This window comes from Anguilla rostrata, chromosome 5 (genome assembly GCF_018555375.3).
Source record: "Anguilla rostrata isolate EN2019 chromosome 5, ASM1855537v3, whole genome shotgun sequence".
Lineage (NCBI taxonomy): Eukaryota > Metazoa > Chordata > Actinopteri > Anguilliformes > Anguillidae > Anguilla > Anguilla rostrata.
The window spans coordinates 19418032-19444051 of record NC_057937.1 but is presented as its reverse complement, the minus strand read 5'-3'; the positions used below and the strand labels follow the sequence as shown (position 1 = coordinate 19444051).

At 42.5% G+C, this 26020-nt stretch overlaps 1 protein-coding gene across 1 annotated transcript in view; it reads left to right on the top strand.

Moving 5' to 3' along the window:
* The window catches only part of plcg2 (phospholipase C, gamma 2), a 51576-nt gene that overhangs the window by 19042 nt on the left and 6514 nt on the right, over positions 1–26020 (top strand). Inside the window, exons 3-29 of the mRNA XM_064335517.1 lie at positions 221–370; positions 741–834; positions 961–1008; positions 1121–1205; positions 2150–2233; positions 2319–2362; positions 3106–3178; positions 8005–8106; positions 9262–9380; positions 10001–10086; positions 10512–10629; positions 11799–11967; positions 12570–12686; positions 14086–14172; positions 15283–15461; positions 16717–16917; positions 17472–17591; positions 19212–19392; positions 20288–20356; positions 20708–20817; positions 20902–20998; positions 21232–21298; positions 22348–22517; positions 23162–23264; positions 23637–23843; positions 24319–24464; positions 25904–26018. Of these exons, the coding sequence (XP_064191587.1) occupies positions 221–370; positions 741–834; positions 961–1008; positions 1121–1205; positions 2150–2233; positions 2319–2362; positions 3106–3178; positions 8005–8106; positions 9262–9380; positions 10001–10086; positions 10512–10629; positions 11799–11967; positions 12570–12686; positions 14086–14172; positions 15283–15461; positions 16717–16917; positions 17472–17591; positions 19212–19392; positions 20288–20356; positions 20708–20817; positions 20902–20998; positions 21232–21298; positions 22348–22517; positions 23162–23264; positions 23637–23843; positions 24319–24464; positions 25904–26018 (3141 nt within the window). The remainder of the gene's footprint in view (positions 1–220; positions 371–740; positions 835–960; positions 1009–1120; positions 1206–2149; positions 2234–2318; positions 2363–3105; positions 3179–8004; positions 8107–9261; positions 9381–10000; positions 10087–10511; positions 10630–11798; positions 11968–12569; positions 12687–14085; positions 14173–15282; positions 15462–16716; positions 16918–17471; positions 17592–19211; positions 19393–20287; positions 20357–20707; positions 20818–20901; positions 20999–21231; positions 21299–22347; positions 22518–23161; positions 23265–23636; positions 23844–24318; positions 24465–25903; positions 26019–26020) is intronic.

The following is a 26020-nucleotide window of genomic DNA, read 5'->3' as shown; positions in this document are numbered from 1 at the left end:
GCTGTTTGTTGTCGTGACTGTGGTGGTTGTTGTAGTGACTGTGCTGTTTGGTGTAGTAGCTGTGCTATTTTATGTAATGACTGTGCTGCTTGTTATACTCACTCTGCTGTTTGTTCTAGTGACTGTGCTGCTTGTTATACTCACTGTGCTGTTTGTTGTAGTGGCTGTGCTATTTGATGTAGTAACTGTGCTGCTTGTTATACTCACTGTGCTGTTACAGTGGACTTGCATGAGATCCGGGAGGTTCGCCCAGGGAAGAACTCCAAGGACTTTGATCGATTTAAAGACTGCAAGGAAAAGTATGACGACAGGACCTGCTTCACTATCTTTTATGGATCCCAGTTTGTCCTGAACACACTGAGCCTTGGAGGTGAGTATGTGTGTGTGTGTCTGTGTGTGTGTATGTGCACATGTTTCTGTGCTCACACACGTATGTGTGTGTCTATAAGTGTGTGTGAGTGTTTTTGTAAGGCAGGGGTCTCATACATTAGTTCTGCAGGGCTGCGGTGTGTAGCAAGTTGTTGTTTTGTTTAATTTTTGTTTTGTTTTGCAGCCAAATTTGACGCTTGATGTGTGGCCAGTGTGGCCAGTTGGTATCTTAAATTAAGCACTATATAGTACTCAAATTCACCAGAAACCAGCAGACCCTGTGGTCCTCCAGAACTGGAGTTTGAGATCCCTTCTTTAAGGCAACCAGGTTTCAGTTAATAATGAGATCTGAATTGAATGTTGATTGACAGCTGATACAGTGGAGGACGCAGAGAAATGGCTGATGGGCCTGGAGCTGCTGAGACAGGAGACGATGGAGGCTCCGACCCCTGATATAATAGAAAGGTGCACACACACACACACACACATGCATACTCACCCTCGCACACACAGACAGACTCTTTCTCACACACACATACGTACTCACATTCTCTTTCCATACTCACACTGACGTTGGTCTTTGTTCCCCAGCTGGTTGAGGAAGCAGATGTATTCCATCAATCAGACAAAGAAGAACAGGTACATTATTACCGTACTCTTATCCTGCATCTTCATCCTCATCCTGCCTCCAATACGCCCTAATACACCCACTACCCCTCTCCCCTCTCTCACTCTCTCTCTCTCTAAGTAGCATCAGAATGAAGGAGCTGAAGTCTCTCCTGCCACAGCTCAACCTGAAAGTTCCTGGCGCTCGCTTTCTGAAGGACAGGTTTGCGGTACTGATCATCTCTTTTACTCATCCCCTCCTTGTTATTTCTAATTATTTACTTCTTTATTTGGCTGAACATGTCCAATTCCCACCCTAATTTGAAATATCCAACTGGCTATTTGTAGCTGCGTTTTCTTGTGCTACAAATATCTCCACTGCTGATTCGGGAGAGTGGAGACTTCTGCAGGCCTCCTCTGAAATGTGAGGTGTCGCCAGCCTGCTTCTTTACAAACTGCAGCCCACAGCCCAGCTCGCAGCTGAGCCGATCAACCAGCAGGGTTCACCGGAGAGCAGTGAAATATGGACCCCTAAATGACCGGACCCTCCCATACCCTGGGCAACGTAATTGGCAGTAATGCGTCGCCCCAGTGGAGTTACTGGCCGCGGTCGGCGGTGGCACGGTCCGGAATAGATCCGAGACCGCGGGGCTCCTCCATGCATCACAGTGTGGTGCCTTAACTAAATGAGCCGCCCTGAAATCCCCCTCCTCACTATTATATTAATCGCTTCACTTCTCTGTTACAGTCAACCCCGCTCCCTCACTGTGACACTCATACAATCCTTGCTGTTCCAGTCATCTGTCTCCTCCCTGTTACACTCGTCCCCTCTGTTCTATTACACTCCTGCTCTTCTGTTTGTTACACTCACCCCCTCTGTTCTCTTACACTCCTGCTCTTCTGTTTGTTACACTCACCCCCTCTGTTCTATTGCACTCCTGCTCTTCTGTCTGTTACACTCTTCCCCTCTGTTCCGTTACACTCCTGCTCTTCTGTCTGTTACACTCTTCCCCTCTGTTCCGTTACACTCCTGCTCTTCTGTCTGTTACACTCATCCCCTTTGCTTTGATGTGCTCTGGTTGTGTCACTACATATGTATTTATGTGTGCCTGCCTGTCTGTCTGTCTGTCTGTGAGCAGAATGATGACAAACCTTTCATTTCTGTTGTCTTCAGGAGATAGGAGCAAGGAAAGATGTCCTGGACTTCGAGCAGTTTCATAAATTCTACAACATCGTAATGTTTGAAAACCAGAAGAGTGTGAGTTTATTTTCCAATATTTAGCTTAGGGGAGGCTTTTACTGTAAAAAAACATATTTAAATATTTGTAATCACTTTTTATCAGATTCTGGAAGAGTTTAAGAAGGATTCCTGTGCCTTTATCATGGGGTAAGTCTGTGTTTTTTCTCTTTGTGCATAGTTGTGTGGTATAGCCATGAGTGTGCAGTAATTGTTTAATTTTTATAACTTTAAGTATACTGGAACTTTGTAGTCATATAACTGTGTAAAGTCTAGTGTAGAATTTTACAGTTGTATATGCACTCGAGGCTTATAGTTACATAGGCAAGACTGTGTTGCAATTGTGGTTGTGCATACTGCAATGCACAGTTTAAAGTTGTACATGTAGTTGTAGTTTATATTCGTATATAAGTATGCCATTGTTATGTTGTTTGCTAATTGAGCTTCTGATAGCTGTGTAATCAAGGGTAGAATATATATTTCAAATATTTATATATTTCAAAAATGTCATATTTTAAAAAAATGGTAGCCTGCCTCTTTTCATTATGGCTTGTGCAGTACCTCTGTTCCATTTGCAAAGCCACCTATGCCTCCACCGTTTTTATTGAATTTTATAGATACATTTTTGGGAGGTATTTTTATTTTGTATTTTATATTGAACTAATGATAACAAAACATATTTGTCCATTTTCACTGCAGTTGTATGTAGTTACAGTTGTACACAGACTCTAGCACAAACTCTGTGCAGCTCTGTGCTTGTACAGCCACGAGTGGTATGGAGTTATCATATATAGCTTTAGCGATGGTTGGTTGCACTGTCGCTGTGTATGTGCTGACCGCAGCTGTGTGGATGTACAGCTGCGTGGTTTTATCTCTCCCTGCTCTCCTCTCAGCAACACAGACAAACCCGACGCCTCTGCTGTCTTGCTGTATGATTTCCAGCGCTTCCTCCTTTACCAGCAAAAGGTAAGCACTGTCCACACAGCTCTGCATAGCCAAATGAATGAACAAATGAGTAAATGAATGATCAATCAATCAATCAGTGGATCTTTATTGTCTCCAAAAGGGCATTGTGTTAAAGCAGCAGGTACGCATGAATGCACAAGACACAACAAGAGATGAGCAGAATAAAATCATTTTAAAATAAGAAAGTTTTTTAACATGTATCAAATATAACACAATATATAAAATATAACATTACAAGACCTGTGTTAAATAAATAAATAAATAAATAAATAGCTGTACAGAACAGTCAGTCAGTCAAACAAACAACCTGCTAACGAACAAGAAACTGAACTGATCTTTGAATTCATAGGATTTTTTGAAGTATTGTTTTCATGTAAAAATAACAATACTGGTTCCTCATTGTGTTTCAATGAGTTTAAAGACGTCATTGGTAACCATGCACATGTTCTCATAAAGACCATGGTTAGGATGGCTGCAGCAATGTACACTGCCTGGCCAAAAAAAAAGTCGCACTCTAATATTTCGTTGGACCGCCTTTAGCTTTGATTACGGCGCGCATTCGTCGTGGCATTGTTTCGACAACCTTATGCAACGTCACAACATTTATTTCCGTCCAGAATTGCATTGTCTTGTATTGATGACGGGAGAGTTGAACCACTCCGTAAAGTCTTCTCCAGCACATCCCAAAGACTTTCAATGGGGTTAAGGTCAGGACTCCGTGGTGGCCAATTTACGTGTGAAAATGATTCCTCATGCTCCCAGAACCACTCTTTCGGTGGTTCTGGGAGCATGAATGATGAATCTTGGCATCGTCGTCCTGGAATATGCCCATGCCGTCAGGGAAGAAAAAATCCATTGATGGGATAACCTGGTCATTCAGTACATTCAGGTACTCAGCTGACTTCATTTTATTGCCGCATAATGTTGCTGAGCTTAGACCTGTCCAATTGAAGCAGCCCCAGATCATAACGCTGCCTCCAGAGACTTGTACAGTGGGCACTGTCCAAAAAAATCCAAACAGTGACTTTTTTTTTGGCCAGGCAGTGTAAATATAGTTTTGAAACCATACTATAAACTTAACCGGGCAAGACTCTCCTCATTTGAACCCTATAGGCATCTCTCAGTGGCAAACTTGACCTTCGATCTGACTACTGTACCGGTCAAGACCAGTCACATGTCAATCAAATGCTCAAATTTAAATATTGGATTTCACTACACGCAAATTCCCCAGCACAGCTCAGTGAAGCTATCTACAGTTATACAAATAACTGAGAGTTATTTGTTTGGGAGAATGAATAATCCACAGAACACTGAGAAACAAGCTTAGAGGAAGTAAGACAGCCACCACGTGGTTAGATCGCCACAGTGCGTCCATGGAAGTTTTATTTCCTTTAATGCTAATCATTCACAGTGTAGCTACTTTGTGCATTCTACCTACCCATTCTACCTACGAATAAGACAGGTTTTATCTAAATTATGTATTATTATTTATCATTTAGCTATTTGCCCTGCTAAAACAATATTAATAATCGTTATCAAGAATTACCTTTGGTCTGTTGCATTGGGTGCGTTGCTTGAACTTATGACTGCTGAATAGGCATTTCCCAAACTGTATTAGCTATGTGAAAGCAGCCCTGTATGAACTGACAGCAGATTGCTAGATTTTCAAAGAAAAAAAAATGTTTTAATTTAGTTTATCCTCTACTTAAAGACAGTTGCAAGCTAGTGTGTGATAACACCATCGTAACCTGTACAAATACACTATATAAGAAAGTTATACCGGTTAACTTATGTATGGAGCTGGACAATGCTTAGAACTTCAAATAAAATCTTATTTAGTAGGAAGATGTACACACCAGTGATGATTTTCACAGCTGCATTCTGTTAATAATCAGTAGCATACTCAGTTGCTGTCAGTATGGGACTTTCCCCCTCTGCACGAATCACCACTTTGGTTATATTTTTGTCCTTTAGCTTGGGCATTTCTGTGTTGTCTTGCTCTACTGTTGATTTACAACAGTAAAAGTCCTATTCTGCTTTTTATTCATATGGTGCCTTTCAGAAAACATCAGAGCCTTATGCACTGATTCAAAATGTATAGGTGTAATTGCTTGCTGTCTCACTATGTCCCCTTGTTTTCTCTTCCCCTTGCTCCCTCTCACTCTCTCTCTCCCTCTCTCTCTCTCTCAATTCAATTCAATTCAATTCAATTCAAGTTGCTTTATTGGCACAAATTTAATTATTGGCAAAGCATACATATATATATAAAATATACAAAATAACAATATTAAAATTATGATGATAGATGTAACAACATATAACAATAACAGCATAAGTAAATCAATAAATATTTACATGTTTATATGGGGTGGGTGGTCACTCACTGTCGCTCAGGCTATGCCAGGCTGAAATGAACTGGGCAGCAATTGGGGCTGTTGTTGCTTCCCCAAGAAGAATTGCACATTTTTCTTTCTTTAGAGATGAAATTAAAATTATTTATAATTTGTGGAAGTATTTTTTTCTCATTTGTAAATATTTTGTGCAAGTAAGGAGGAAGTGCATCTCTGTTTCCACCTCTCCTGTCTTACAGTGACCACATATTCGCTTGTCTTTCGGTACCCATGTTTTTTTGTGCCTTCCTTTTTCAATTGCTAAGGTATGGTCACTGAGCCTGTACTTGGTCAGTATTTGTCTCTGCTTTGTGTCTCTGACAGAGAAGAGGTTCTCTGCCAAATTGTATTCTCGGTTTAGGGCCAAGTAGCAATTAAGTTTGTTTTGTGTTTTGGTTTCATTGTTCCAATGTTCCAGATAGGCATCTTTTGTTTGTTTAATTATTTGGTTTACTCTAATTTCTGGTTGCAAAGAAGTGCTGGTCTGAGTTTGGTCAGTGTTTGGTTTTAGTTGGTTAGTGAGTCTCATGACCAGCTAACTGAGAGGACTCTTTTTGGGTTTTCAGTGCTTGAAATTGCATTGTGTCTTGGGGACTTGATTTAAGGTGCATCCAAAATTTAAGTGCTCTTTTTTAATGTTAATTACCAATGGGTATCTGCCTAATTCTGCCCTGCATGCATTGGTGGGTGTTTTCTTTTGGATGTTTAGTATTATTCGGCAAAATACTGGATGCAAGGCCTCGATAGGATGCTTGTCCCACCTAGTGTAGTTGTGATAACTGAGTGGACCCCATACTTCACTTCCATATAAGGCAATTGGTTGGATTACAGTGTCAAAGATTTTAAGCCAAATTCTAATTGACATGTCTATTTTGTGAAATTTTCTTCTAATTGCATGAAAGGCTCTGCAGGCTTTTTCTTTTAGTGTATTCACTGCCAGACCAAAGTTATCTGAGGCGCTTATTTTGAGCCCCAGGTAGTCATAGACCAGTTTCCTGGAGTGAACACATGTCTGGTTTCCTGAGATCTGGGTTTCTTTTGGAATATCATTATTTTAGATTTTTTTAAGTTTACTGTCAGTGCCCAGTTCTGACAGTATTGCTCTAGCAAATCCAAATGCTGCTGTAGCCCTTGTTCTGTGGGCGACAGCAACACTAGGTCATCCGCATAGAGCAAGAATTTAACTTCCTTGTTGTTTAGGCTTAGGCCAGGGGTAGCAGATTGGTCCAACAGCACCACTAACTCATTAATATAGATATTAAAGAGAGTTGGTGACAAGCTGCATCCCTGAAAAAAATTTTTATTAAAATTTAGATTATTAGGTGAAGTTTGCTCATAAACGTTTTCAAAATGATTTTTCCAAATATTGCAATTTTGTAAAGCCAAATTGTCTGGGTTTTTTTGTTCAATTTGTTCCATTTTTTCCAGAACTGATTTTGATCAATGGAGTCTTCAATTTCTTGTAGTTTTTTATTATAATGTATCCTTTTCTTTTCTTTTTGGGTCTTTTTGTACTCTTAGTTTTTCAACATAATTTTGTCGCAATTTCTGTTTGAAGGCTGACGGTGTTTTTGTGGTCAAATCTTAATTCTTTCCTGATATTTCTGCAGTCCTTATCAAACCACTCTTCTTTTAGTCTTTGTTTGGATGCAGAGCTGTTTTTAGTAAGACCTGCTTTATTGGCTGATTTATGATATATATTGTTAATTTTTGTTACAGCCATATTTATGCCTAATTGGCTTTGTTGTTAAGAGAAAGGTGTTAATAATGTTAGTAGTTTCAGGTGAACTTATTACACTTCTGAATTTGACTTCATTGTCAGGAGCCTATCGATATGACTTGTTTAATCTGTCTTGTTCACAGGGCTCAGACTCTGCTATTTGTTCTATAATTCTTTTTAGATATACATTTATCTGACAGTGGTCTGTTAGTGGTGTTTGTGGTCTGACAGTGAATGCCCTAATATAGGAGTGGTTCATGTCAGTAATGGCATAGTCAACTGCACTATTCCCAAGAGCTGAACAATATGTGAACCTCCCTAAAGTGTCCCCTTTGATCCTGCCATTAAGCATGTACAGACCTAGGGAGCGACAGAGATGCCCCAACTCTTTCCCATTTTTGTTACAAATATGGTCAGGATTATTTCTGGGAATAACGGTAGGGGTGAAGTATAGAGAGGGCTGTCTGAAGATATGATTATTGCCAGTAGAATCTATGTCAGGCTCAGATCCTGTTCTGGCATTCAAATCTCCGATCAATAGGACATTACCCAGGGCCTGGTAATGTGTGATCTCTTTATGGAGATTTTCAAGAAAGTTTTCATTGTAGTAAGGTGACTCCAAAGGGGGAATGTATATATAAGTCATTATCACATTTGATAATGTTTTTATTTAATTTTAATCAGATGTGTTATTGCTCTCTCTCTCTCTCGCTCAGGAGTCTTGGGCGAATGACCTGAACCAGGTGAGGGAGCTGATGACAACCTTCATTGATGACACGATGAGGAAGACTAATGACCCTGAGTTCACAGTCGGCGAGGTATGTGTGCATTCTGCCTTTGTGTTTAGAGTGTTATATGTATGTATGCTTTTATCTGTATTGTCACTGTGTAAAGTACCTTTGCATTATCTGTGAGAATTTAAAAAAATGACCAATTTAGGATGCCCAATCGTAAATATATCAGCTCATTACCACAACCTCCAGTCTCGATTCAGAAGCATGCAGTGCCAATCACTCAATTAGCTTTCACTAATTGTATGTCCCCTTGTTCTACTGGCAGAACCTGAAGTATCTGTTGTAATTCACTTTTTTGAACCCTTATATGATCTTAAAAACCTCAATCAAACCACCCCATTGGTCTTATTTTACTATGCCTGAAGAGATTAAGTCTTTACTCACAACATTTGCTTCATCAATTTAGTAGCCTTTCTTTGTAGTTTTTCCAGAGATTATACACTTTTCTTGTAGTAGGGTGCCCAGAGCTGCACGCAGTGTTCGAAGTGAGGTCTGAGAAATCACTGCGGACTTTTTATTGCTACAGTACAATGGCTAGATACTTACATGCCTGCTGTGATACCTGTTCTGTGATGATAAATGTTTGGACACATAATGTCAGAAACAGGCATCTATGTCATGAATAAATGTTCCATATTCACCTCCCAGGACCTTTAATCAGTCAGGCCAACGTCTTAATTTAGTTTTTGTTATTTGTGATTTTTGTTTTTAAGTTCCAGAATTTGTATTGATAAGAATGATTTGCACACCTGACAAAGGTTCTGGAGATGCACAAAACTTATATTTTATATTAATATTTTAAATGATAACAGAAGAACAGGTTAAATCAGCAGGGTCCTAATTGCTGAAAGTATGGACACCTGGAACCCTGAAACTAAACGATTTGTAGAAAATGAACCTGTGTTCCACTGTGTAAATAAGTTTACAGAAAAGATTATGGAAGACCTTGAGCACACGTTTTCCGCATTCTTTACTGGTCAGGAGACTGGCAGAAACAAAAGCTAGCCTATGCAGGGGAGCCCCTGGACTGAGCCTGGGAAACCCCAATGTAGGGTATGAAAATGAGGATTTCCTGGTCCTTCTTAATGAAGGAAAATCAGGAAAAATCACATCTTTGTTTTTTGCCAGTTCAACACTTTGTGAAAATATCCTCTGCCGTTGTCTCCTGTCTCCGTGCAGTTCCTCAACTTCCTGTTCTCCAAGGAGAATTCTATCTGGGATGAGAAGTTCTCAGATGTTTGCACCCTGGACATGAACAATCCGCTGTCCCACTACTGGATAAACTCCTCCCACAACACGTCAGTACAAAACGACAGTGCAGCTGAGCATGAGGGTGACGTTACCTATCGGACCGTCATCGGCGACTGCTGTTGAGCTGCTAGCATTTTGCAAATTGGCAGTGCTTCGGCATTGACCGCTTTGCCTCAGTTATTCACTGGCGGGCCACTGTAGTGCCGATTTGCAAAGAGCTGTATAGTGGGCCACTAATGTGAGCTAGCAGGACCCTTCATGCTTGCTGGCTGTGGATGAATCTTCTGAACAGTTTTAATAATGCTGGTCCTGTAGCTTGTGGTTTGTTGTGTTAGTTCCCTTTGATGCTAGCGATGCGTTTCTTGTAATGCACTTCACAGTTTATTGCGGCATTTTCTGCAGCTAATGTGAAACAATGGTTTTTTTGTGATAATGGAACATTTCTTAGCTTCTGTGCGACACTGACATGTTTCATGCATCTATTGCATCAGTGATTTACCACCACTCTCTGTGCTGATATGGCCTTGTCTGTAGCTTGTTTGAGAGGTTGACCTGTTTCCTTGTGCCTCGCCATTGGTGCTGTGACTTTTCCTGTAGCTTGTGTGGGAGGTATAATAGTCTCCCATTGCTTGTGTAATGTTATGAAGGTGCAGCCTGTTTCCTGTAGGTACTTGACAGGGGACCAGTTGCGGAGCGAGTCGTCCACTGAGGCCTATGTGCGATGCCTGCGCCTGGGCTGCCGATGCATAGAGTGTAAGCGCCTCTCTGTTCTCCTAAACTGCACCTCCACCTTTCTGATGTAAGACATGTCGGATACTGTAAGTGCATGTTTATGCAGTAAGGAGGGTGGAAGGTTTGCCCCCTTATGTATTTTTTTATTTTATTCAGATGAGGAAAGCAGAGAGGGTTACAGATAGATATGGGATCACAGTGCAGAAAATGCCAAGGAAGGAAATTTAATGGCCATACTTTGGTACATAGTAATAATAATAATTGAATTATTTAAATAAATAATAACTTAAAACCTCAACATGGGTTGAGATATGGGAGCCAACTGCCCTATGGACTATGTCATACTCTCTCCTCTGTTATTCCATTTTTTTAAATTGCTCACTAAGTTTTAAAAAGCGTAGTTAAACAAGTGGCTTAACACTCAGTGTTTTCTGCTTTGGCTTCAGTGGACTGCTGGGACGGTCCAGGTGAGCCCATTATCTACCACGGCTGGACCAGGACCACCAAGATCAAGTTCGAGGATGTGGTGAAGGCCATTAACGAGCACGCCTTTGTTGCATCTGAGTGAGTGCACCTCACCTGGTACTGTCTTCGCTTATGGAGTGTCTGGTTCTGTACTACAGTACTAAACGTTCATTGCCACCCAGTTTTACTCTATTATGGACCTTGAAGAATTTTCTGAATGTGCATCAGATTGGAATGATTGGGCTTCGATGGTAGATTGAAATTTCAGTGTTACGGATACAGAGCTGTGTATCTGGTTGTTGTGTAGAATCTGTGATACAGCGCTGCTTTTGAGCTTTTAAAGATGGTGCCCTGTGTGGTCAGGGGTTAGACCCTGGTAAACATGTTCACATCAGAACATCAACATCAGACCATCAGTCCTCCATCCCTGACATGCTGCTGACTTGAAGCTCCGCCCACCCACCCATCAATCCAATTTGACAAAAATGGGCACCATTTTAGTGCTGTTTACTGTCAGGAGAAGACGTAGCAAAGAGTAGTGGAAAGGTGTTGAAATCACAGAATAAATAAGAGAACTAACTTTACATATTGCTGGAATTTTAACTTATGAGAAACAACTGAATTCTGTTTAATTGAATGTATTGAACAGAGTACACAAGTACACCTGGTAAATGCAAGGCAGGGCATAAGCCAAGAAAAGCTGCAATGGTTGTTTCCTAGTGCTTCGCAAGACCATCCACAATGGTCCACCCATAGTAATCTAATTACATACCTCGCAGAGGAACAGTATACTCAGACCAAATGGCTGTAAGCTGAATGTCCTGCAGAGATGCAGTGAAGTAGTTCATGAGGCACCACTATCCACTATTTGCTGGCCAAAGCAACATACAAAAACTGTCTGGTGACTCAGTAAATAATATGGCCACATTGTTTTTGTGGCCATATCACTAACATTGTTTTTGCTTTGCTGGACAGAAGCATGTATCCCCTATTAAAATGAGCATGAAAACTTATTTTTTGACAAGCCTGCATGTGCTGAATGGTCTGCTGTTGTTATTATGTATTCTTTTGCTCTCATTCTTAATATGTAAGGTTTTCTCTACTCTTGTCTCAAATGCAAAAGACAGAACATAATCCAGGGCCATAATTAGAATGTTATGAAACTGAGTAAGTAAGTGGTTAAGGTTTCCTTTAATACTGCCGCACTCAGTGTGCGTTCAGTCTCTCAACGTTGCACTAGCGTTGAATGAACGATGTGCCCGTGTCAGATACCCGCTGGTGCTGTCCATCGAGGAGCACTGCAGCGTCGACCAGCAGAGGCAGATGGCGCGGATCTTCCGGGACGTGTTCCAGGACAAGCTGCTGACCGAACCCGTGGAGCTCATCGCTGATCAGCTGCCCTCTCCCACGCAGCTCAAGGGCAAGATCATATTAAAGGTGGGGCCAGGAGAGGAGGGGAAGAGGGGTGGGACTGTGTGAGAGGTCACAGGTCATGCCGTGGGCGACAGGGTACAGAGAGGTTGTCATGTCTGTGTGTGAAATATTGTATGTGTACACTAGTGCAGTCTATCTGTGAAATATGTGTGAACATGTATGTGACTGTGTGCATCAATGTACAGATAAACACATATTCACATAGACTGCACCTATTCAGTCTCTGTAAAATATGTGCACACCTGCAGTCTGAAATGCACGTACACCTGTGCAGTCTCTATGAAATGTATGTGCACCTGTGCAGTTTCTCTGAAATGTTGAAATGTATGTACATCTGCGTAGTCTCTCTGTGAAATGGACGTACACCTGTGCAGTCTCTGTGAAATGTATGTGCACCTGTGCGGTTTCTCTGAAATGTTGAAATGTATGTACATCTGCGTAGTCTCTCTGTCAAATGCACATACACCTGTGCAGTCTCTCTGTGAAATATATGTACATCAGTGCAGTCTCTCTGAAATGTGCGTACACCTGTGCAGTCTCTATGAAATGCGCGTACACCTGTGCAGTCTCTCTGCGTTCACCAGTTGCTGGGTCTCCCTGTACAGCACAAGAAGCTGAGCATAGCAGATGGTCTGGACCGCACAAATGCCACCTTTTGCCGGGGAGACCTGCGGAAGGGGGAAAAGCAGGGAGACCTGTACATCTGGGACCCTGTGGACCAGGTACAGACCCGTCTAAGCAGCACTGAGCAGCAGGGTGGTATCACCAACCGTCTGTCACCAGTAAACAGGAGAGCTTAGCCTGTTAATGCTGTGCAACAGTAGAGGAACTATCAGGAACTATCAGGAACTTTAGTGATTCCCCAAATGAGTCCCTGATTTATCTTCCACCGAACAAGAATTGTGAAATTATCCAAGTAATATGTACTGTCTCAGCTAAATACCAACTTTAGCTTGTTTTTGTTATTAAGTTATGTTTTGCATATAGTGAACTCCCAAATAACCAACCAGTGGGATCTTTGAGGATGAAGGTGCATGAAAGGTCAGATAAACCGGTAATAATTAAAATGAGCATTGCTGCTGGGGCAATTTCAAAATGAAAGGCATACTATGCAGGATTTGTTTTCATCCCCTTCGTGAACTTCAGCTGCCACCACCGAGGAAAAGCAATTCCAAGGTTAACTCTTTATGCCCAGAAACGTCCCAAACACATTTTAGAATAACAAATGCAGGTGCACAAATTTGGCGAAAGTGCATAAAGACAGAGATTGCCAGTGCATCATAGATATTCCTTAGCAAATGAAAGCTCATTCAATGACCTGAAGAACTGTAGTTTTGAAAAAGCTAATTTATGACAAAACAGTTTTATTTCACAAGTTACAGTACACATGAATTTTCAATATGAATAAATAGTCAAATAAAACAAAAATAATAAAAACGAGACAAATTCATTTAATTCACCATTGCCAATGTTTCATAATTAGCACGTGATTGCAACAGTGTTGTTCGACAATGAGGTGAATTAGTTCACCGTTCAATAATTGGACACATTGGAATTAGATAAATTAATGGATCTTGAATTGAATTCCAGGAGCTGAAATTTAGTTTCAGTACTTGCCATTGACAGTTTGGTATGTACCGAGTTTATAAATGAATCATTCTAAAAGATTTGTTTGTTCAATCTGGAACAATACTAGCCCTCACTCACAGGCTAGGCAGTAGGCAGCCCCCCCCCCCCCGTCCATTGAGGCCCCAACCTCCGCATTCCCACTTCTGACACCAGTGTTACAGCAGGGATCTGGCGAGGCTCCAATTTGGGTCTCCTGGGGGAAAGGTGGCGGCACTAATCACTGCACTAAAGATGAATTCAGCATTAGTGGGGCAGTTAGGCAGCCCCAGGAGCGTATTGCTACAATATTAAAACTGTTTCTGTCCTACAGGTGTGACAAATGTCACGAATGTATCCCTCAAAGACCATAGAGAGTCTGTCTGTGGAGTGCACTGCACACAGCTCGGTACTGCACAGCTTAGGATAAGAGAGGTGTTCAAGCACACTTACAGTGTCATGGCTCTGGGGTATGGGGAGATTAACGGTTTTTGGTGCTTGTGCCTGTGCTCTCAGCAATGGAACCGACACTACTCCGTGATCTCAGATGATAAGTTGTACTATGCTGAGGAGTATGAAGAGGAGGAGGATGAGCCCAGAAAGGTGAGTTGGGGGAGGAGCCTGCATCTTAGAAGACTGAGAGGAGTCTGCATGTTAGAGGGTTGAGATGAGTTGGTATTTTAGACTGACCGGAATGGGAAGAGTCCAGCCGTTTGAGAAGTAGGAGGAATTTGTCTACTAGAAGTATATGACTATTTCCTGCTGTTCCAGGTTTCTCTCACACAGTGTTTAGCATTTTCTGGTTTCTTAACTGTGTGGCTTACCATTGTTGAATATATTTTTTCTACAGTGGCTGATTACTTATATGTAGTAATCTGACAGAATTTAAGATCTTGTAGACCAAACTTCACTCAGACTATGAAACATGGTTACAATGTTTCAGGTGCAGCAGAACAGCATTAACAGACAAAGGAACACAGAAGAATATTATTAAAATATCTGCTAGCTAATTTGCATGAAGAGCGAGTTAGTGCTACCTTCTCCTCAGTGGATTCATGTATTAGTCTGGATATTTCCATGCAGTGAGGGAAGAAGGTGTCAGTGCAGGGCAGTGCTATGCAAAGTCCTGTCTCTAGTCTACTGTCTCCTGTCTGTCTTCTCTGGTCTCCCTCTGCACACTGTCCTTGAATTTCTGTCCCTGAATGAAAACCAGTTTCTCCCACAGTTTCTAATTTCACACTCAGCACAATCATAGAAATTCAGTAAATACAGCAGTGGTATAAAGATACAATCAGATACCTGCTTGGATCCATGAAACCTGTCCATGTTGGAAATATGTTGCGGACACTTGAGGGGTGTGAGTGCTCTCAACATGTGACCTGTTTGGCTCTTTTAACCACCAGTTTCCAAAATCGCGTTTGTACAGATCAAGTGTATGTTTTCTAACAGTGGAAGTCTGCTTGTTGGAGGAGAAGCAGGAGATTGCCTTAGAGGACAGGGAGGAGCAATGCACCAATGCAATGCAAAGCTATTATCATCTTTTACTTTTGAAATCTTCTACATTCATACATTTATCCAGGGTGACTTACCCAGTTTAAATTTTTAGCATGCAGTCCATTTATGCAATTGGATATTTCTTGGAGCCATTCAGGTGGATACCTTGCCTGAGGGTGCAATGGCCGCGTGCGTCTCACCTCCTTTCCTTCTGTCCAGGGCATGAGGCCGACGGAGCTGCATTGCGGCGAGCCCTGGTTCCACGGGCGCATGTCAGAGGGCCGACAGACGGCAGAGCGCCTCCTGCAGGAATTCTGCGCCGAGTCAGGGGGGCGCGACGGGACCTTTCTGGTGCGGGAGAGCGACACCTTCGTCACGGACTTCACCCTCTCCTTCTGGTACCTCTCCGGTCCCTCTCTCCCGTACACATATTCATCAAGGGGTATTAGAGTGATGTTTGGGTGTTCGAGCCTGCATTAGGGTGATATTGGAGTATTGTGAATAATATTTGGGGGCCATATGGATGTAGCGGGCTGATATTGGATGATGATCGGGTGTTTTATGGTGATATTGGAGAGGAATAGGGTCTTTTAGGGTGATATTGGAGAGGAATAGGGTCTTTTATAGTGATATTGGAGGGGAATAGGGTCTTTTAGGGTGATATTGGAGGGGAATAGGGTCTTTTAGGGTGATATTGGAGGGGGATAGGGTCTTTTAGGGTGATATTGGAGAGGAATAGGGTTGTTAGGGTGATATTGGAGGGGAATAGGATATTTTAGGGTGATATTGGAGGGGCTAGGTTCTTTTAGGGTGATATTGGAGAGGACTAGGATCTTTTACGGTGATATTGGAGAGGAATAGGGTCTTTTAGGGTGATATTGGAGAGGAATAGGTTATTTTAGGGTGATATTGGAGGGGAATAGGATATTTTAGGGTGATGTTGGAGGGGAATAGGATATTTTAGGGTGATATTGGAGGGGAATAGGGTCTTTTAGGGTGATATTGGAGGGGAATAGGGTCTTTTAGGGTGATATTGGAGGGGGATAGGGTCTTTTAGGGTGATATTGGAGGGGAATAGGATATTCTAGGGTGATATTGGAGGGGGATAGGGTCTTTTATGGTGATATTGGAGGGGGATAGGGTCTTTTAGGGTGCTATTGGAGGGGAATAGGATATTTTAGGGTGATATTGGAGAGGAATAGGGTCTTTAGGGTGATATTGGAGGGGAATAGGATATTTTAGGGTGATATTGGAGGGGCTAGGTTCTTTTAGGGTGATATTGGAGAGGACTAGGATCTTTTACGGTGATATTGGAGAGGAATAGGGTCTTTTAGGGTGATATTGGAGAGGAATAGGATATTTTAGGGTGATATTGGAGGGGAATAGGATATTTTAGGGTGATATTGGAGGGGAATAGGATATTTTAGGGTGATATTGGAGGGGAATAGGATATTTTAGGGTGATATTGGAGGGGCTAGGTTCTTTTAGGGTGATATTGGAGAGGAATAGGATCTTTTAGGGTGATATTTAAGGGGAATAGGGTCATTTAGAGTGATATTGGAGGGGGTATGTTATTTTATGGTGATAATATAGGATAAAGGGGACGTATTAAGGTTATGCTGTAGTATTTAATGTGCATGCTGTTTCTTGCAGGCGTGGAGGGAGAGTACAGCACTGTCGAATTCGCTCCGGGTCAGAGGAGGGACACACGGTGTATTTCCTCACGGAAAACCTGCACTTCTCCAGTGTGTACGGCCTGGTGGAGCACTATCGCCAGAACCCCCTCCGCTGCATGGAGTTCGACCTCCGGCTCACTGATGCCGTGCCACGCCCTAATCAGCACGTCACACAGAAGTGAGTAAGGCACACATGCACACACAAATACACACAAATACACACACACGCACAAACACACGCACACACACACACACACACAAACACACACATACATACACACACACAAACACACACATACTTACACACACACAAACACACGCACACACACACACACATACACAAACACACACAGACACGCACACACACACACATGCACACATACACACACACACACACACATACACACACACACACACGCACAAACACACATACACACACACAAACACACACATACATACACACCGCTTTATATTATCCTTTTCCTTTTTGTGATTTGTGTGTGTGTTTGCGTGTGCATGTGTGTGTGTATGTGTGTTTAAACCTGTGTACTGTATGTGTGCTATGTATAGATGTGTGTGTGTGTGTGTGTGTGTGGTGCATACATATGTGTACTGTTTTAAACTCTGTGTGTGTATCTCAAGTGTATTTGTGTTAACCTCTGTGTCTGTGAGTATACGTGTCTGTGTCTGTGTGACGTTTTGTGCAGTAAACTTTCTGTTTGTGTCATTCAGCTGGTTCTACAGTAATCTGAGCAGAGGGGAGGCGGAGGACATGCTGATGCATATCCCACGTGACGGAGCCTTCCTCATCCGCCAGAGAGAGACCGGTGACTCCTTTGCCATCACATTCAGGTGCGGCTCCTCCCTCTTTCCTGTACGTCATTCCCTATCTGTTTCCTGGTCTTGTGTAGGTGTGTCCAAATCCCACTCCTGTGTGGGTGTGTACAAATCAGGGGTCCAGGTTTTTATCTCCTCAGCACAAGAGGATCAGTTGAGAGAAGCTCTTCATTGAAATCCATTATTTTTGGGTTGTCTTCAAATTGAAAATGAAAGTACTTCTGAAGCGTTATATCTCATCGTATGACCCTTCTGGGGCGACATGGCTCAGGAGGTAAGAGCGATTGTCTGGCAGTCGGAAGGTTGCCGGTTCAAACCCCGGCCTGGGCGTGTCAAAGTGTCCTTGAGCAAGACACCTAACCCCTAACTGCTCTGGCGAATGAGAGGCATCAATTGTAAAGCGCTTTGGATAAAAGCGCTATATAAATGCAGTCCATTTACCTTCTAGAGAAAATGAACATTGGAGGGTGATGATTTTGCATTCCCATGTTGATTGTGTAGGCACATGTTTTTGCATCACAAACTGGAGACTTGGCGCCTATGCAGTCTTGTGCATTCACAGTGTCCACTGGACAATAGGCTGAATAGAAAGTGATCGAAAGAAACGATCAGCCTCACATCTCGCCCACTGAAAATAGCAGCATCCCTTCATCCATTTATTTTCTGTCAATGGTCCAAATCCTACTTCTGTGTGTCCAAACCCTGTGTGGGTGTGTTCCTCCTCTAATGCTTTTTGAGTATGTCAAAACCTTTTGTGGGTCTGTCCAAACTAGGGTTTGGTATTGTTCAGATTTTATAGATTCCGGGTTCCATTCTAATTCTGTTTATCGAATCAGTGGTTCTGATTCCTGTCATATTTTTGAGTACAAAAAGAAACCAAAATGCCTTGTACCCAAAACTTTGTCAGCAGATTTAGGCTGCCATAGTCAGCTGTGTCATTTTGGTAAAAAAGTAAAATAGAGATAGTACATTACGCATCACACAACGAAGGCCACGTTCACGATGGGGGAAAACAATCTGTTGCGTTCCGTAGAGTTCATATTATAAGTATATTATCATGATTATAAAAATGCCGAAACATTGTTGTATAGTAAGCTGGGGGAAAAACAAGGACAAAAACCAAGTGTTCTGTGTTCCCATGCAAAAAGCTGCTTTTAATTAGTGTTATTATGATAGCTGCTTTTAACTAGCATTAACATTAGTTAAAAGCAGCTAGGTCTATCATAGCTAATAATGTTAGTCAAAAGCATCTTAGTTCAAAGCAGCTAAGTTATCATAATAATGTTAGCTAGGTAGCTGTTTCCTTAGGATGTGGTGTGATACGTAACATTGCTAGCTATGCAGTTACATGTCACATCACATCCTAAAAAACATACAAATTACCATTTTTGAGGCTCTTAGCCACAGCTAAAAGTTATAAGTACTTACTGGGGACAAGCTGAACAAGCCCGCTTTGAGATAGAGGCCCTTGTCCACACTGTGTTTGTATCAAAACGCTGTGTAGCTGTGGCGGAACCCCCCTGTATTCTTATTTATGAGGGATTAGTTCTTCTTTGTGAGTAATTGGCTTTTATTTGTGTGCCACTGTTTCTTATTTGTAAGTGACTGGTTGTGACGTTTTGCTGTGTGATTCAGGGGTGACGGTAAAGTGAAGCACTGCCGTATTCAGAAGGAGGGCTCCATGTTTGTCCTGGGATCCTCCACTGAGTTTGAGAGCCTGGTGGAGCTCGTCAACTACTTCCGTAAGAAGCCCCTCTACCGCAAGATCAAACTGCGCTACCCCGTTACCGAGGAGCTGGTGGCCCGGTTCAGCAAGGTGAGGCATGGGCCGAGCAAAAGAGAAGATTATAAGAGCGTGTCTGTTAGACAGCGTCTCAGATAAAGGGTCTAAAGCCGCTTTTCCACCGCATGGTCCCGGCTCAACTCGACTCGACTCTACTCGCTTTTGGTACCAGGTACTTCGTTTTCCACTGCAGATAGTACCCCGTCAATGTAGCTGCTCGTCATAGGGACGCCGCATGAAACTGTCATTTCTGACCAATCAGTGGTCTGCAGTGTTTTCATGTCACCATTTGGTATCGCCTCAGCTCGCTTGGAACCTCGACGGAGGTGATACCAAAAAAAGTACCAGGTACCAGGTACGATCCACAACTTTTGCCCAATGGAAAAACAAAAAAGTTGAGTAGAGTCGAGTCGAGTTGAACCGGTACCATATGGTGGAAAAGCGACTTAAGAGAATGTCTGAGAGACGGTGTCTCAGATAAAGGATCTGTGAGAGTGTGTCTGAGAGACTGTCTCAGAGAAAGGATCTGAGAGAGGACATCTGAGCGAAGAGAATGGCTGACAGACTGTCTCAGAGAAATATTGAAGAACATGTCTAACAGACTGCATCTCAGAGAAAGGACATGAGAGAGCGGGTCTAAGGGAATATGTCAGAGATAGGGACTACATAAGTTAATGAGATATCATTGGTACTGTTATCTGTGCAGTCTTTTGGTTTTAACAAATTATTAGCTTTTTTGTAGTACTTTACAAATAGTAGTCTTACCAGTGAAAGATACCTGAACCGTACTAGTCTTTATCTGAGCGAGCATGTCTAAGAGAGACAGTATGAGAAGGGGTGTCTAGCAGTTTGTCTGAAGTGTATTTGGGTAAGGTATGTGTGTGTGTGAAGGGATTGTGGGTAATGGTTTTGACATTGCTGTATGCAGGAAAAAAACTCTACCTCCATCTATGAGCTGAAGATGTATGTGGAACCCAACGAGATTGAGCCATCCCTGGTATGTGATGCTACCGCTGTTGACTGTAACCATGGTGATTCAGTGTTACCGCTGGTAATCACACTGATCATGCAGACTAAAGATAAATCTGTGAAGTAAATAGTGTGAAATCTTTGTTTCCCAGGGCATTGTGACTGAACCACAACTTCTGATGTTTCTGTGTGTGTGTGTGTGTGTGTGTGTATACACATATGTGTATGAATGTGTGTGCATTCATGCATGCGTGTGTGTGTGTGTGTGTAAACGTGCATTCTTACTTTCATATGTGCTTGTTTGTGTGCATGTGTGTGCATCTGTGCCTATGTGTGCTTGTGTGTTTTTCTGTGTGTGTGTGTGTGTGTGTGTCCACAGCCCCAGAGCACTGTGAAGGCACTGTATGACTACCGAGCAGGTAGGGCAGATGAGCTCAGTTTCTCCAAGGGAGCTTTCATTCATAACGTGACCAGAGACACCAGCAGCTGGTGAGACTACAGCGCATCCCGATCAAACTTACCAATCAGCACACAGTCTTCAGTCAGCTGACAGCTCTCTGGTGCCCACTGCAGGTGGAAGGGGGATTATGGAGGGAAGCTGCAGCACTTTTTTCCTGCAAACTATGTGGAGGAGGTCTCTAACAACAAGAATGTGGAGTCAAAAGACCAGGTGAGACTGAAGAGAGAGAGAGTGCGTGCGTGTGTGTGTACATGCTTGTTGTTTGTTTATATACTGGAGTGTTTATGTGTTTATATATTATTATATATTGTGTGTTATTAAAGAAATATGTGTATGTGTTTGTGCGTAGATACTGAAAGAATGCTTGCGTGTTTGCGTATTCACACTGTGAAGTACTTAAGTACATGCATATGTGTGCATTCATCCTCTTATTTCTGTTACAGGGGACAGAGGACAACCCACTGGGTGACCTGTGTAAGGGTGTGGTTGAGCTCTCCAAATGCACTGTTGGTGAGAACTGTCATGCTGTACATGCTAAACGCTGCACACACATTGCACACATGCTAAACACATGCTGAACATGCCACACACATGCAGCACACTGGCCATGAAACCAACACACAGAAATGGGGCCATTTCCAAGATTTCACACAGGGGATGGCCTACTTTTGGGAGAGGCAGAAATTGACTAAAATATGCTTTTTATTTTACAAAATACAAAATAAATGTGTCTATAAACTACAGTGTAAATGGTGGTAGTGTAGGTTTCTTTGCAGGGGACACAGAGGTATCATTTTTGTTATACCATTTGTTAATGGTATAACAAAAATTAAGGCATGCAACCTGTATTACGTATGAAATACATATAGCACATGCATATGATTTATTGATTTGGCTCTGTACTCCACAATTTTTTATTTGTAATCAAACAATTCACATGTGGTTAAAGTGCACATTCTCAGCTTCTGTTTAATGCTATTTTTATACATTTCACCATGTAGAATTTAAAGCACTTTTTCTAAATATTCAGGCCATCATAATGTTTGGTACAAATGGCGTCACAGGTGTTTCTGATTAGTTGTGTGTTCAGTTGCTTCCTTAGTAGTTAGTATAATGGAGCTTTCAGTATGTAGTTTTGATTCTAGCCTTTTGATAGCCTTTGGAGTCTGTAATTGGCATTTATGTGAATAAAAGTCAAAGAAGCTATTATTATGCAGCTATTATCAGTCAGAGATATAGGCCAAACCTTAGGCTAACTGAAACCAACTGTTCGGAACATCATTTAGAAGAAAGAGAGCATTGGTGAGCTCAGAAATCACAAAGAGCGTGGTAGGCTTTAGATTACAAATCTAAAAAGTCTTTTATCCGAACATTATGGAGTTTACTGTATATATATGTTTGTGTATGTGTGCTTGCAAATACATTCCAAATGCATGCATGTGAATACACGCAAATGTGTATTTCAGGTACATGTATCTGCAATGCTACCTATCCGTGCCTAAGTAGAGCCTATGATATAGTGTAGTGGATTGAGCAGAGCTGTTTTTGAATACCCACAGCGAGGGCAGGGCAAGCCAAGAACGGCATGTCGTACGTGCTCACGCTGCAGCTGAAGGAGGACGACACCATGCTGCCATTGGACATCGCCACGGATACAGTGGAGGACCTGTTCGAGTGGCACCAGGTGGCATGGGACGCCGCCCAGCGAGAGATCAGCAAGCAGTACAAGGCCAGTGACCTCACTTCCTCCTTTGCTTTCTCCGCTTCTGCCTTTGTGCCATTTTCTGCCTATCTGCGCAACGAACCAACCTGCTTGCATTCATTCGATTTATTCGTGCAGTTAATTTAACAAGGGCTGTGTATGTCAATCAGCAGTCTTCACACCAGCGTGAATGTGTTATCTATCTTTCATCCGTGGCCCCAGAGCTGTGCTTAAACTGATAAAATAACATTAACACCATCAGTAAAACGCATCAAAAAGTAGTGTACATAATAGCTGTGCAAAAAAAACTTGAAACAAAGAAAATGTATTCAAGCAGTATCACAGATGAGTTTTTTGTATAACTTGTGATCGTGTAATTTACTTACATTAAACTGCAACTTAAGTTCATGTGTAAGTGGGATAACTAGTATAGTTTATGTCAGTAGACAGGGAGTACACAGGAATGGGACTGGATTTGACAATGCCACAGCAATAAGACCTGGCCGAATAATTATCCAAACAGAGGACACCTTTTTGTCTGTGCCTCTGATCCAGCTGTAGTTGTGAAAATCTACAAAGTGGATTGTTTCCATTTCCACAACCCCTCAAGAGGTGGAAATTATTCTGGAATGGGAATTTCAGCCTAAAAGGACTTTGTCTGGTCTCCTCAGATCACCAAGCAGAAAGAGAACGAGAAGAAGGACGAGGTTGCGATTGAGATGTCTGAGCTGGTGGTGTACTGCACGCCCCGCAGCAAAGAGAAGGAATGCTTTGGTACGGTGTTCAGACAACACTGCACTCAACATGAACCACATTTAACACCCTGAACCACACTCAACACTGTGGACAACAAGCAATGTCTCACTGCCTTTTACATGTATACATTCACCATGGAAATAACACACAGACATGTCCTCCTCATTGACTACAAAGTGCAGGAAGGTCAACTCTGGCTCATAAACCATGAACTGCACCGGGTTCGAAAGGGCTGGCCACACTGGATTCAGCCTGTTGTCATCTGAAAACACACGCGGGGAACAGGATTGAGACACGAGTGTACCACACACACACACACACGCATGCATGCATGCACCTACTACTCACAAAAGCACACATGTTTCTGATTGGTCCATTGCCTTTTCTCAGAGAGCTTCACCTACAAGGAGATCCGCTCCTTCGTAGAGAACAAGGCACCGGTGGTGCGGGGCCGAGCAAAGGAGTTCCTCAAGTACAACCGCAAAGCTCTGAGCCGTATCTACCCCAAGGGCCAGCGCGTGGACTCCTCCAACTATGACCCCTACCCTTTCTGGCTCTGTGGCTGCCACATGGTGGCGCTCAACTTCCAAACTGGCGGTGAGTCTCACCCTGGTGGAAATTTCAGCTACCAGCATATGATGGAATCTAGCTTGAACCAGCCTCTGCTCCAGCTGGATACCATCTGGAATTTGGTGATGGTCTGTTGTCTGTACCAAACTGGCCCGGCAGCTGGACGTTGTATTGCCAGCATTGTTGCTATCTCAACCATCTTGTCGCCACCGTGACCATCTCCAAACCAGCTTCAAACCAGCTAGACCAGCTTAAACCAGGCTGGAACCAAACTGGAATTTCCACCAGCATACTGCAGAGGGATTAACTATACAGTATGTACTGGGAAACTGTGTGTGTGTGTGTGTGTGTGTGTGTGAAGCATGGGGTATTGTGTGGAGTTGTGTTGCTGTGAGAGTTAAGCTAGTTGTGGAGTTATCTGTGCATGCAACTGCTTTGCAGGATTTCTGTGCATTTTACTGTTGTGTAATCAGATTTCTTTTGTGTTTCGGTGTATACTCAGACAAGTGCATGCAGCTGAACAGCGCCCTCTTCCGTCTGAATGGACAGACGGGGTATGTGTTGCAGTCCGAGATGATGCGCTCAGACAGCTATGATCCATACCCACAACCGGACAAGAAGAAAGTCAAATTCATCATCACAGTTCGAGTAAGGCCCCACCTACCCTTCTGTAGCACTGCCCTTGCCCACCCACTGACCCTGCCCACTGACTTCACCTACAGATCCCTAGCACAGAACTGTATAAGAACTAGAAAGGAAGCGTGGTCTCATGGTTCCATTTAACCCTATTCAATTCAGTACTTCTGCAAGATGGCTGCCATGGCTGATAATAGTATTACTGATGAGCTCTGCCATGTATTTTCTATGAATGTTGTACAGATTCATCAAGCTCACACTGTGGTAATCAATAGAAGCGGGCAATAACATTTTCCTGGAACAAAAAATTTTCCAGGCATGAACAAAAAAAAGAAAAATATGATCAGAAATCACTTGTCCACTTGCATTGACAGTAAATTGAGTTGAGGTATGAGTGTGTGAGTATGAGTGTGTGAGTGTATGGTCTGTGTCCTGTGATGGACTGGCAAACTGTTCGGGGTGTATTCCTTCCTCTAGTCCAATGCATGCTGGGATAGGCTCCAGCACTTCCTGTGACCCTGACCAGGAATAAGCGGGTATAGAAAATGGATGAATGGATGGATTGTATTGACTAGGCACACTAATCTCTGATTGGTTAAGAACAAAACCAATGACAGGGCCACGAGACAACCATTATGGCTTCACAGTTTTATCACCTGTCACATGTCAGTCTTATTTTAAAAAAAATGCTTATCGAGCTACCATTGGTATTATCAACAGGTGTGCTATCTACCGCACCTCCGGTTGGTATTGATAGCTCACTTTGTGTAATTTAGCAGTTGTTGCTAGCTAAAAACTACAGTGGATGCTATTACACTGCAAAAGTAGCAAAACGAACATATTCATGTGACATATCACATTGACCAATCAGAAAAAAACTATGGGCCTTGGAAAAAGCTCTATTTTGAGATGGCAAAGTTCCTTTCTAGTTCTTAAACAATTCTGTGATCCCTAGTCACTGAACCTACCCATTTGCAGTGCCCTTTGACCCTGCTGACAAACTCCACACATGTGATATATGAGAGACATTTTTTGCAGAGACTGGTCAGGTCATAGCATTAGCCATAAAGTATAAATGAATGGTAGCAATTAGCAATTATGGGCGCTACTTACAGTATACTCCGATAACATCAATTATAAATCTTTTGTTCCCATTTTTTCTTCTTTATGCATTAAAAAACATGTCCACCTCAATGTATGGTGAATAATGAGGTGTGACAACTAATATTTATCCAGCTAAAAAAGCAGTTTTGACATGATGTTCCATTTTTGGTGCTGAAACATTTCACTAAAGAAAACCACAACATTACATCATCTCTATCAACTTAGGACAGAGCTGCAAAGTGCAACAGATGTCGTAAAATGTTAAGATACCTCTGAATGGCATTACACTGTCCTCCATGTTTATGAAGAAATGCAGTGTGGAACTGGCTCTCTGGTGCCCCCTGTAGGTGATTGCAGCCAGGCACCTGCCCAAGCCAGGCCGCAGTATTGTTAGCCCCTTTGTGGAGATAGAGCTGTGTGGATTCAACACGGAAGACTGCAAGTTCAAGACCATCGTCCGACGT